This window comes from Electrophorus electricus, chromosome 9 (genome assembly GCF_013358815.1).
Source record: "Electrophorus electricus isolate fEleEle1 chromosome 9, fEleEle1.pri, whole genome shotgun sequence".
Taxonomy (NCBI): Eukaryota; Metazoa; Chordata; class Actinopteri; order Gymnotiformes; family Gymnotidae; genus Electrophorus; species Electrophorus electricus.
Window position 1 is genome coordinate 12141020 of NC_049543.1, and position 13510 is coordinate 12154529.

Consider the following 13510-nt stretch of genomic DNA (forward strand, 5'->3'; position numbering starts at 1 on the left):
CAAACACACACTCTAAACTCCCTCAGGAGGGAGGCGCCAAACACACACTCTAAACTCCCTCAGGAGGGAGGGGTCAAACACACACTCTAAACTCCTTCAGGAGGGAGGGGCCAAACACACACTCTAAACTCCCTCAGGAAGGAGGGGTCAAACACACACTCTAAACTCCCTCAGGAGGGAGGGGCCAAACACACACTCTAAACTCCCACAGGAGGGAGCAGCCAAACACACACTCTAAACTCCCACAGGAGGGAGGGGCCAAACACACACCCTAAACACCCTCAGGAGGGAGGGGCAAGTGTTTCTGGTAGGAGTCAGAAAAAAACTGCCCCACAACCCTACAAGCACAGAAAAGGAATAGACAGAGGGATGGAAGGAGAGGAAGAGAGAGAGGGAGAGAGAGATAGAAGGAGAGTGGGAGGCAGGAAGGACGAAAGGAATGCAGGAGGGAGAGAGGGAGAGAGAGATTGATCTGGAGAGATGAAACTGGCTCGCAGGGCTATGAACACACCGAGTCTCAGGTCACCTGAGTGTTAGTGAGATGCATATAGAAAAGTTATAAAGGTGCACAAATCCCATTTCTCATCACGTGCACCAAACCCACAGGGACCCCAGGCCCAGTCTAAACAGGGACCCCAGTCTAATCAGGGACCCCAGGCCCAGTCTAAACAAGGACCTCAGTCTAAATAGTGACCCCAGACCCAGTCTAAACATGGACCCCAGTTTAAACAGTGACCCCAAACCCAGTCTAAACAGGAACCCCAGTCTAAAGAGGAACCTTAGTCAAAACAGGGACCTCAAGTCTAAACAGGAACCCCAGACCCAGTCTAAACAGGGATCTCAGTCTAAACAGGGATCTTAATCCAGTCTAAACAGGGACGTCAGTCTAATCAGGGACCTCAGTCTAATCAGGGACCCCAGGCCCAGTCTAAACATGGACCCCAGTTTAAACAAGGACCTCAGACCCAGTCTAAACAGGGACTCCAGTCTAAACAGGGACCCCAGTCAAAACAGGTACCCCAGACCCAGTCTAAACAGTCTAAACAGTGCTAACTAAAAAGAGCCTCGACAGTCAGAGCAGACGGTCAGTCTCATCTGGGATTAGGATCAGCAAAAGACAACATTGTCATACAATAATAAACCTGTAAGTGTAATACAAACAAATAGCTCAGGTTTTCACCAGGACTGTTATACAACACCACTGTTATACAAAGGTTTGTGAAAGGAGGATGTGGATACCTGCATCGCTTCAGTTTGTTCTCATATGTGATATTCCCTGCTTAAGGTGATGTCTCTTCACCTCCCTCCTCCGAGGGATATTCTCACACACACACACACACACACACACACACACACACACACACACACACACACACACACACACACACTATCTAAAGAGATTACATCCCTAGAAAAAAAGGTTTCTATTTTTTATCAAAATAACCATTAGCTTACAGTCATGCAGTGTCATTTGTCATTTATACAGAAATTTGGTATACCTATGGGTTCTACTTTTAAAAGATGATATATATTACTTGTATACTGGATAGTACAGAAGAGCCTGGAACATCATTAATGCCCTGAAATATGTTCTTAACAGATGACTAGATCTTCTACTAGATGAATGTTGTTATGTGCGCTCGGAAGTTTAAGCAAGCAGAAGTGAGCAAATCCCAGCAAAGCTACAGTGCAGCAAAATAGGCAGTTTGAAAACACACACACTCGCACGCGAGAACACAAACGTGTGCACACACACACACACACATATGCATGGATGTGTTATGATTACTGTTGTTGCGTGCAGTGTAAGCATGTAAATGTGTTTTGTTTTTTTGTTTTGTTTTGTTTTGTTTTGCTCAGTGCAAGACGACACAGGACAGAAGGAAAAGTATTCACTGGGGACAACACAGAGTGAGAAGTGTTTTGTACTTCCATGGAGCTGAGAAACGTTCCATAGTTCCCCAGAGCTGAGAAACGTTCCGTAGTTCTGCAGAGCTACGATGTGATCCGTAGTTCCACGGAGCTGAGAAACGTTCCGTAGTTCTGTGGAGCTGCAATGTGTTCCGTAGTTCCGCGGAGCTGCGATGTGTTCCGTAGTTCCAAGGAGCTGAGAAACGTTCCGTAGTTCCACGGAGCTGCAATGTGTCCCGTAGTTCCACGGAGCTGCGATGTGTTCCGTAGTTCCAAGGAGCTGAGAAACGTTCCGTAGTTCCACAGAGCTGCTCACTGAAAGCTGCGACACTCAGTCACTGACAAAAAAAAAGTTCCTTCCACTGACAGTAGAAGTGTAAGAAATTGTGAGCTCTCCCCTCATGACCACTCTGATTAAAAACCCGTCTATTACAGTCCCTGCCCAACAGCTGTCCTGTGTGCCCAGGAAAACAAAGAAACAGCAGAAGAAACAGCCAGTGTCTTTTGAGTGTTTACGTGACCCTAATCTATGAATGTTGATGAGAAACGTCAGTATATTTTAATACGCAGGCTTGACTCGTTAGCTGCTAAATGATTGGTTGGCATGGTTTCATTTCATTCATGTTCCTCAGCCCTAAATGAATGGTTGCATATTCATGACATGACAGCAGTCTGATTGGCAGGATGTCTATAAGTGGAGTGAATGGAGAAGGTGAGGACTCAGTAACAGAATGCCAGATATCCCTTACAACAGTGCCTCCTTTCTGCAGGAGACCAAACATGCATGTAACTACTTTTAAAGAGTTCATGGTTCCTCTGCAAGTCAAGAAGACGCCTCGTACCAAACGCTCGCCTCAGATTTCTTTACTCCAGAGAAATATACGAATGATGACGCTGTCTTGTGTTTGGTTAGTTTGGCATGAAGAGCACAGCTGTTTCAAACAGGAGTGTGCTCGTGTCTGTCCTGAACAGTCCTGGGTAGCTCATGTGCTGCAGGGTACCCGTGGCCCGGGTGATCACAGGTACACCTCCCTGCGGGACAAGGTCAGGCACGAGGTGGTCCTGAAGTCCCCGACCCCCGCCCTGGTGAGGGGGATGACCTCGGACTGCTGGGGCGGGTCCTGCTCGTGGAGGTGCGGTCCGAAACCCGCACTGCTGAACGTGTCGTACGATGCCGACGTCATTTTGCGGTTCAGCAAGTTGCGGTTGTGGTCGCCCATGTTCCTGTTGCGGTCACCGCGGCGAAGCGTTCCCAGCGGGGCGCCGTTGGCCAGAGGGTCGCGGGTGTCCTGGGCGTCGCCCCCGCTGCCCTGGTCTGAGCCCTCCTCCTCGCCCTCCTCCTCATCCTCCTCGTCCCGATCGCTGTCGCCCTCGTGGTTGTTGTTGTTGTCGCCCGGCACGGCGAAGGTGGAGAGTCGGGGTGGCTCGAGTCGTCTCCGCGGTGACACGGGCACAGGCATCCAGCAGGTGTCAGAGTGACCAAACTCATCACACTCACTTGTACACTTCCCTGTCAGGGTGACATCAGGGAGCTGTCTGGGGTCTGACAGAGAGAGAGAGAGAGAGAGAGAGAGAGAGAGAGAGAGAGAGAAGGAGAGAGAGCAGGAGAGAGAGAGAGAGAGCAGGAGAGAGACAGAGAGAGAGCAGGAGAGAGAGCAGGAGAGACAGAGAGAGAGAGCAGGAGAGCAGGAGAGAGAAAGAGAGAGCAGGAGAGCAGGAGAGAGAGAGAGAGAGAGAGGGAAAAGAGAGAGAAATAAAGAGAGAGAAAGAGAGAGATGAACAAAACACATAAGAGTGTAAAACAGGGAGAAAAGCAGAATGTGTGAGATATAAAGCCTTCTCCAGATTAGTGGCTGGTCCAGCAATGTCCCATCATCTCCTGGCATGAAGCACCGTCCAGTTTCACCATAATTACTCTCCGGATGCCAAACAGAGAAGGGTAGAGGCATTAATCTCTCCTTCAGTAGCAGTGCGCACATGACAGCTCCCTGTGAAAGCCGACTCCACGTCTGCAGAAGCACTACAGTTAGGCACCACACTGCAGTCAGGTCTGCATACTTCACACACCTCCATCCTCGTTATGGAAAGAAAAATGTGTAGCACTAAAGAATAAATCAGACCGATCTCTGATCTCAGTCAGGCCGTTGTAGACCGATCAATCAGTGTTGGATCTATAAATATGCACGGTAGTGTATGACTCCGCCTCCTTGCTCTATGACGTAATACACAATAAACCCTGCACACGGCGAACCTCAATGATCATAAATGAATAATAATGTGAATGAAACTGCATAGGGACACATAAAATTAGAACTTGATCAAGTTAAACGTAATGTTATAGATGAATAAAGAAATCAAGAGGAAATGAAGTGGAAACTTTACCTAACAGAAATACAAGAGGAAAAAAAAGAAATAGAAAACCAGAAATAAAACATTATGTAAAAATAAAGTAGAATAAAAACAAAACAAAACACAAGCGCTAAAAAAACGCTAAGCTAAATAAAAACCTCTTTACCTGCGGTCTAAACCGACCACTGGTGCGTGTCTGAGGAACCTTTAAAGAGGAGTTACGTGTTTTTAGTGGCAAACCCACGCAGAACCCAGCTGGGGAGGGACTCTGAGATATCGCTCATCTTGGTCTCATTTTTTTCTCCTTCCTCGCTCAGTGAAAGGAGCACTGCTCCAAATCTTCTCCGAGTCTTTTCCTTTATACAGCCGACCAGCAGTAAAGTGTGTGTTCGTGGACGTGGGCGTGGTTAGGGGCGTGGGCGTGGGCTTGAGAGAGTGCTTTCTGTATGCATGTGTGTGTATGTATGTTTTTGTATGAGTGCACATGTTTGAGTGTGGGGGCACGCGTGTGCACATGCGTGTGTGTGTCTGTGCGCGTGTGTGACGGTGTAAGTGTATACGCGCCTGTGCGTGTACGCAGGCCAGTCTTCGGTCTATGAAATGTTACTCATCTATCCGACCACTGTGCACATCTGTGGTCTCTCACCATGGTTACTTAGGCCCTGCCCCTCCACAAACGGTCAGTAGTTGTTCAGGACTAAATCTCTGTCCTCCCAGCTGTGTCCCTGCAGCTGTGACACCTGATGGTTGTCCAACGGTGAGGGAAAGAGCAGTGTGTGGTCAGATTTGATTGGCCAGCTGTGGACGTATGAAGACCAGACTGAACGAGGCCTGTGGTTGGAGGGTGTAGGAGCATAGGTGCCCTGGGGTTGAGTGGAGCTGAGGGTGGAGGAGCAGAGGTGTGCTGGAGACGGGACAAAGCTGTTGGACTGAGAGCTGGATTTGGAGAAATCTCAGCCTGTGACTCTCTCTCTCTCTCTCTCTCTCTCTCTCTCTCTCTCTCTCTCCTCTATCTCTCTCTCTCCTGTTTTTCTCATTCTCTCTCCTCATCTCTCTCTCCCTCTCTCCATCTGTTTCAGTTTCAGGTAGTAGTCTGTATGCAGTAGCTCTGTTATTCATAACGTGTATCGCCTCATTACGATCTTTAACCAGTTGTAATGTGTAGCTAAATGACTTGTCTCATGCTAATAAACCCCTGTGTTATCTCATGAGAAGCTTTTCAGATAACGTTAGATAACAGAAATAATTGTATTATTTCAGATTGTTGTAAAGTGTTCATTGTCAGGACACATGTACTAGGAACATTGACCCTCTGTTAATTAAGGAGCATTATAAAGTTGCTTACACATACACTCAGATATATTTACACTGGGCTACAAAATAGAGTTTGTTCTGTTCAGCATATCTGTTGATTATAATTTGGAGTGGGATAAATGTATTAAGTATTACACGCATTAAACCTGTTTACATCAGTGGTTGTAAGGGTAGCAGGCTAGGAGTTACAAAACCCCATGTGTGGGTGGGTGAGAGTTTATATGTGTGTGTGCACATGTGTGTGGGTGACAGTATATATGTGTGTGTGCATGTGTGTGTGGGTGAGAGTATATATGTATGTGTGTGTGTGTGCACGTTTGTGTGTGTAGGTGAGAGTATATGTGTGTGTGTACACGTGTGTGGGTGAGAGTATATATGTGTGTGTGTAGGTGAGAGTATATATGTGTGTGTGCACGTGTGTGGGTGAGAGTATATATGTATGTGTGTGTGTGCACGTTTGTGTGTGTAGGTGAGAGTATATATGTGTGTGTGCACGTGTGTGTGGGTGAGAGTATATATGTGTGTGTGCACGTGTGTGGGTGAGAGTATATATGTGTGTGTGTGGGTGAGAGTATATATGTATGTGTGTGTGCACGTTTGTGTGTGTAGGTGAGAGTATATATGTGTGTGTGCACGTGTGTGTGGGTGAGAGTATATATGTGTGTGTGTGGGTGTGATATGTATGTGTGTGTGTGTGCACGTTTGTGTGTGTGGGTGAGAGTATATATGTGTGTGTGTATGTGTGTGTGTGTGGGTGAGAGTATATATGTATGTGTGTGTGTGTGCACGTTTGTGTGTGTGGGTGAGAGTATATATGTGTGTGTGTATGTGTGTGTGTGTGGGTGAGAGTATATATGTGTGTGTGTGTGTGTGCACGTTTGTGTGTGCAGGTGAGAGTATATATGTGTGTGTGTATGTGTGTGTGTGTGGGTGAGAGTATATATATGTGTGTGTGTGTGTGTCTGTGTGGGTGCACATTTGTGTGTGTGGGTGAGAGTATATATGTGTGTGTGTATGTGTGTGTGTGTGGGTGCACATTTGTGTGTGTGGGTGAGAGTATATATGTGTGTGTGTATGTGTGTGTGTGTGTGGGAGAGAGTATATATGTGTGTGTGTGTGTGTGTGCACGTTTGTGTGTGCAGGTGAGAGTATATATGTGTGTGTGTATGTGTGTGTGTGTGGGTGAGAGTATATATGTGTGTGTGTGCACGTTTGTGTGTGCAGGTGAGAGTATATATGTGTGTGTGTATGTGTGTGTGTGTGGGTGAGAGTATATATGTGTGTGTGTGCACGTTTGTGTGTGCAGGTGAGAGTATATATGTGTGTGTGTATGTGTGTGTGTGTACCATTCTCCACGTGCTCCTCTTCCCCCACACTGCCCTCTGGTGTTGTCCTCTCGTAACTGTCCTCAGGCAGGGGTAACACCCCGAGGCGCGGTCCTGATGAGCTCTTACTGCTCGGGGTCTCTGAATCCTCCACCCCGCTGTCATAGCAACACTGATCCTGGGGCTGGCTTGCCACGGAGAATGTCACCCTCCGCAGGGGCTACAAACACACACACACACACACACACAGAAGACATATTAGGTGTTACACCTAAATGCATTCTCTGTCAGACCCTGTTCCCTCTGTAACCTGACCCTTGGCCTAACATTTCCCAGCAGCCTCTACTTGGTCCCCGTCTCATCGGAGACAAGGACGGCAGAATTTTTAAACAGTTAATTAAAATAAAAGCACCAGCGTCCTGCAATGACATCACCTTTTTAGAAGTTACTCTCACACATACAATTTATGATTTCTTGGAACATTACATCATTTAGAACTCCCTGGAATTTTCAGAATTCCCTTGGAATGTGACATCATTTCAAGTTCTGTGGAATGTAAAATCATTCCGAATGACCTTGAGTATCCTGGGTATCTCTCTCCAAAGACTGGAAACATTTGATACTGTATCACCAAGGACATCATCCGCTTAACAGATGGGGAAGAGGTTTCAGAGTGGATTATAATGCAAGATTGTGGAAATTAATAATCCTCACACTAGACATTCTCACACACACACACATACACACACACACACACACACACACACACACACACACACAGGGCAACAGCAGAGGTAGTGCTTTAATCCTCACACTGAACTTTCACACACACAAAAACACGCGCGTGGGCACACCTACACACACTCACACACACACACACACACACACACACACACACACACACACACACACACACACACACAGGATGATAGCACTTTAATCCTGACACTGAGTCACAGAATCACAAATGAGAGTTCGTGTCTTACATCTTAGCGTCTGATAATACTAATCAAACACTACCTCAGGGTAGGAGCACACACACACACACACACACAGATGGAGAAGGAGACTGCAGTCACTGATGGATTATAGGGAATCACATCCTGAAATTAGAGCGCGTGTTCCCTAGAAGTGTCAGAGGCAGAGGAATCGTGACATTCCGACAGCTCAAATAATCCCAGTCCCAATCCGGCGTTCCGCAGGCTAATTGAATCTCTGATATGTGGGGGTGGGAAGGGAAGATGAGTGTGTTAGTGCTGGAGGTACAGCCCTTCAGAGAACTTCACCACTGACAGCCATCAGCCCGAGGAACGGAGAGAGATATGGAGAGGTAGAGAGGACTGAGAGAGAGTGAAGGGAGAGAGAGCTGGCGCGGGTTGCTAATCGGTTTACATGATTAATGGCTGAGCTGTTCATCAGTAGGATGAACTCCGGAGGAGACAGCAGGACTGGGGGGGCGGGGCTTAGCAGCTGCACCTGGCGGGGAGTCCCGTTATAGCGCCAGACAAACCCATCAGGAACGGCGAGGAGACGAGGCGTCGGCCTGTCCTGAACACGTCAGCCCTGCGGCGTGTGACAGGCATGACACTGGAGATGAATGACACACAGTGCGAGGGGCCAGACGCAAAAGAAGAAAAAACCCCATCAAATCAGGAAAAAAAAAAAAGAGATAGATAGTGAGTTGGATGGACAGATGGATGGATAGATGGATGCATGGATGGATAGATGAATGGATGGATGGATAGGGAGATACATGAACAGACTGACAAACAGATGAATGGCTGGACAGATGTGAGAAGGTACCCATCTCACGCTGTGTGTGGGGGAACGCGAGGCCCCGCCCACACCAGCAGGAGGCAGACCAAGCGGCAGGGCTCGGTTTCAGAGGCCACGCCCACACCAGCAGGAGGCAGACCAAGCGGCAGGGCTCGGTTTCAGAGGCCACGCCCACACCAGCAGGAGGCAGACCAAGCGGCAGGGCTCGGTTTCAGAGGCCACGCCCACACCACACTCTGCCTCTCTAGGCTGGATGGTACTGCCAGGGCTCGGTTTCAGGACATGTGGTTGTCGGGAGATGGTTGGCAAGTTAATTAATCATTTTCTGTTCAATGAAAGTTAATTGGTGAAGAACGGCAGAGTCCAAAGTAATGAGTGGAGAGGAAACACACACACGCACACGCACAAGCGCACACTCATATAGTTATGCTTGCACACACACAAGCAGAAATCGATGTATCCAATAACATGAGAACTTGATCAAAGTATTTAACTTGTAAAGACATTCATCACTCTCTAGTGTGTGAGTAAGTACATTTAGCTGACGCTTTTATCTAAAGCAACTTACGACTGAGTACAACTGAAGGGTTAAGGGTTTTGCTCAGGGACCCAACAGTTGCTATTTGGCAGCGGTAGAGCTTGAACCAGCAACCTTCCAATTACAAATTAAGTAACCACTGAGCTACCACTGCCCTAAGTTAACACTGAGAGCAATTCAGAGCCAAAATAAAACAACTTAGTATACGCAATCACACACACACACACACACACGCTGACACACACACACACATACACACGCGCGCGTGCACACACACATACTCACAGAAACACACACACACACATATTCACAGAAACACACATGTGCGTGCACACACACACATACTCACAGAAACACACACACACACACACACATGCACACACACACAAACTCCTCAAAAGCATATGTATGTACCCCATTATCACTTCGTGCCTCTGCCGTTTTGCTGTTTTTCGTGTGCGTGCGTGCACGCGTGTGTGTGTGTGTGTGTGTGTGTGTGTGGCGATCCATGGTGTGCCCTTGACCTCGTTAGAAGTCTGTCTTTTCCATCAAAATGTTTTACTGACCTATAATTTCCTTTTTACTGCTCATTTAGACACTGTTTCACTCTCTTACACACACACACACACACACACACAGTGTTCACTTTCTCTCTGTCCTCTACTCTCTAACTTTGTAGTGGAATTATTAGTCCGAATGTGTCCACTAGTTCATAGGAACTTGTATGACATATTTGTCCTACAAACGTAATCCCAATACACACACACACACACACACACTGAGGCTCCTGTCCACAGTCTGCATGTTGGGTCTCTGGTGTGATACAGCCCTGCTTCTGCTGACCTGGTGCTCAGTGCTCGATCTTCTGCTGCCGTGATTAGTGCTCCTGTTCTGTCCTCTAGCCCTGTCTTTCCCAGCCATCGTTAGGAATGTCATATTTCACCCACCCCTGCTATCTGTCAGTGGTACATTCCATGGAGGGGCTTGTCCGTCCATGGCATCTCCTCTGTTTCCGTGATGACCACCCCTCTGCCCATCTGTCTGGGGCCATCCCCCATCAGCTCATCCTTGGGGGGGACAGCTCTAGAATGTGTTTGTGGATCTTGCACCTACATCGATCCCCCCGTCTCCTTTGAGCCATCAGATGCTGGTTCTTGGCTGAAGCGTCCCAAGCGTTGTGAGGAGCTTTCTGCTCTTGACATGGTCAGTTTCCAGATCTTACTGCACCCATTCGCATGCCTGTCGAGGACCTGTCTTATCCTGCGGAGGGGTGTGGATAAACCTGTTCTTCTCATTTCTCCCTTGTGGTTTCCTCGTGGTTCGAGAAGCCCTGGAAATTTGTAGCTGTCCTCCAGGTCTGTGGTGCCTCAGTGTTTAAGGTACTGGTCTAATAGTCAGAAGGTTGCCAGTTTAAGTCCCACCACTGCCAGGTTTCCACTGTTGGGCCCTTGAACAAAACCCTCAATTACTCAAGTTGTGTTCAGTCAGAATTGTAAGGTGCTTTGCATAAAAGTGTCATTGGGATAGAGATAGAAAGGTGATTGGGATAGAGGTTCACCATCATTCTCCAGCCCAGTGACATTCCCATGTCCTTGCTGTAGATCCTGGTGTGATGCAGTAACCAATGACCAAGGTCTCTTTCCATCTTGTTGTTCACGTGTCTGATGTCAGGTCCACTCTTGAATCGGTACCTGGACCTACTCTTTCTGATGATCTGGCTGAGAGGATTCAGACCAGTGCAGATCAGAATGAGGACAGTGCATCTTCGTGTTATGTACCATGCTCACCTGGACAACTTGATTTGGCTTTTAGTGTTGACCTCCAGCATTCAACTGAGATCTGAATGAAGGCCCTAATGGTCTTATTTACTTTGTACAGGGCATTTGAATATCCAGGTGTATGATGGCTATGAGTTGGATGTTTTCCTGTGATCCAGGTAATGCTTGGTCTGTCTGGTTTCGGAGTCCTGGTGGCCAACTCTGTCTGCCAGGAGGTGTTGTTTTGAGCCTCTGGTGGTGTTACCAATCTCCTTCTGATCAGTGCTCATGTACCTGCACACATGTTCTTTCAGCTTGGTGTTCAGTGTTCCTGACAGGACCTTCCACATTGTCGGCAGGCAGGTTGTTGGTCTGTAGTGGACAGTGTTTGGGTCCGTGTTGAGGTCCTTTGTGACCGGTAGTGTATTGCTGTGTGAAGGTCAGCTCTAATTCTGCAGGGCTGATATATAGCAGTCACTGGAGTCTACAGTGTTGGCTAAGACGTGACCATCATCTGCACGTCCACGGACGAGCTGGCTGTTGGCTGGGAGTGTGGATGGAGTTTTGCTGTCGCAGTTCAGGAGACAGAGGTTCATCTTGTGAACGCAGACAGGAGACAGAGGTCTGTCTCGTGAGCGCAGACAGGAGCCAGAGGTTTGGTCTCGTGAGCACAGACTGGAGACAGAGATTCGGTCTCGTGAGCACACACTGGAGAAAGAGGTTCAGTCTCGTGAGTGCAGACAGGAGACAGAGGTCCGTTCTGGCGAGTGCACAAAGGAGACTGAGGTTCGTCTCGCGAGCGCAGACAGGAGACAGAAGTTCATCTCGCGAGCGCAGACAGGAGACAGAAGTTCCGTCTGGTGAGCGCAGACAGGAGACAGAGGTCTGTCTCGCGAGCGCAGACAGGAGACAGAGGTTCCGTCTGGTGAGCGCAGACAGGAGACAGAGGTTCGTTTGGCAAGCGCAGACAGGAGACTGAGGTCCGTCTCGCGAGCATAGACAGGAGACAGAGGTTCCGTCTCGCAAGCGCAGACAGGAGACAGAGGTTTGTCTGGTGAGCGCAGACAGGAGACAGAGGTTCGTCTCACAAGCTCAGACAGGAGACAGAGGTTCGTCTGGTGAGCGCTGACAGGAGACAGAGGTTTGTCTGGCGAGCGCAGACAGGAGACAGAAGTCTGTCTCGCGAGCGCAGACAGGAGACAGAGATTCCGTCTCGTGAGCACACACTGGAGAAAGAGGTTCAGTCTCGTGAGTGCAGACAGGAGACAGAGGTTTGTCTGGTGAGCGCAGACAGGAGACAGAGGTTCGTTTGGCAAGCGCAGACAGGAGACTGAGGTCCGTCTCGCGAGCGTAGACAGGAGACAGAGGTTCCGTCTCGTGAGCACAGACAGGAGACAGAGGTTCATCTGGCGAGCGCAGACAGGAGACAGAGGTTCGTCTCACAAGCTCAGACAGGAGACAGAGGTTCGTCTGGTGAGCGCAGACAGGAGACAGAGGTTTGTCTGGCGAGCGCAGACAGGAGACAGAAGTCCGTCTCGCGAGCGCAGACAGGAGACAGATTCGGTCTCGTGAGCACACACTGGAGAAAGAGGTTCAGTCTCGTGAGCACAGACAGGAGACAGAGGTTCATCTGGCGAGCGCAGACAGGAGACAGAGGTTCGTCTCACAAGCTCAGACAGGAGACAGAGGTTCGTCTGGTGAGCGCAGACAGGAGACAGAGGTTTGTCTGGCGAGCGCAGACAGGAGACAGAAGTCCGTCTCGCGAGCGCAGACAGGAGACAGAGATTCGGTCTCGTGAGCACACACTGGAGAAAGAGGTTCAGTCTCGTGAGTGCAGACAGGAGACAGAGGTCCGTTCTGGCGAGTGCAGACAGGAGACAGAGGTTCGTCTCACAAGCTCAGACAGGAGACAGAGGTTCGTCTGGTGAGTGCAGACAGGCGACAGAGGTTTGTCTGGCGAGCGCAGACAGGAGACAGAACTCCGTCTCGCGAGCGCAGACAGGAGACAGAGATTCGGTCTCGTGAGCACACACGGAAGAAAGAGGTTCAGTCTCGTGAGTGCAGACAGGAGACAGAGGTTTGTCTGGTGAGCGCAGACAGGAGACAGAGGTCCGTCTCGCGAGCACAGACAGGAGCCAGTGGTTTGGTCTCGTGAGCACAGACTGGAGACAGAGATTCGGTCTCGTGAGCACACACTGGAGAAAGAGGTTCAGTCTCGTGAGTGCAGACAGGAGACAGAGGTCCGTTCTGGCGAGTGCAGACAGGAGACAGAGGTTCATCTGGCGAGCGCAGACAGGAGACAGAGGTTCGTCTGGCGAGCGCAGACAGGAGACAGAGGTTCGTCTCACAAGCTCAGACAGGAGACAGAGGTTCGTCTCACAAGCTCAGACAGGAGACAGAGGTTCGTCTGGTGAGCGCAGACAGGTGACAGAGGTTTGTCTGGCGAGCGCAGACAGGAGATAGAAGTCCGTCTCGTGAGCGCAGACAGGAGACAGAGATTCGGTCTCGTGAGCACACACTGGAGAAAGAGGTTCAGTCTC

General features: G+C 49.1%; 1 protein-coding gene across 1 annotated transcript in view; it reads right to left on the reverse strand.

Moving 5' to 3' along the window:
• Positions 1 to 203: 203 nt before the first annotated feature.
• Positions 204 to 13510, reverse strand: part of pcdh7a (protocadherin 7a) — a 46497-nt gene continuing 33190 nt past the window's right edge. Inside the window, exons 3-4 of the mRNA XM_035530032.1 lie at positions 6921 to 7119; positions 204 to 3454 (exon numbers count right to left, since the gene is read on the reverse strand). Coding sequence (XP_035385925.1) covers positions 2928 to 3454; positions 6921 to 7119 — 726 coding nt within the window. The 3' untranslated portion in view covers positions 204 to 2927. The remainder of the gene's footprint in view (positions 3455 to 6920; positions 7120 to 13510) is intronic.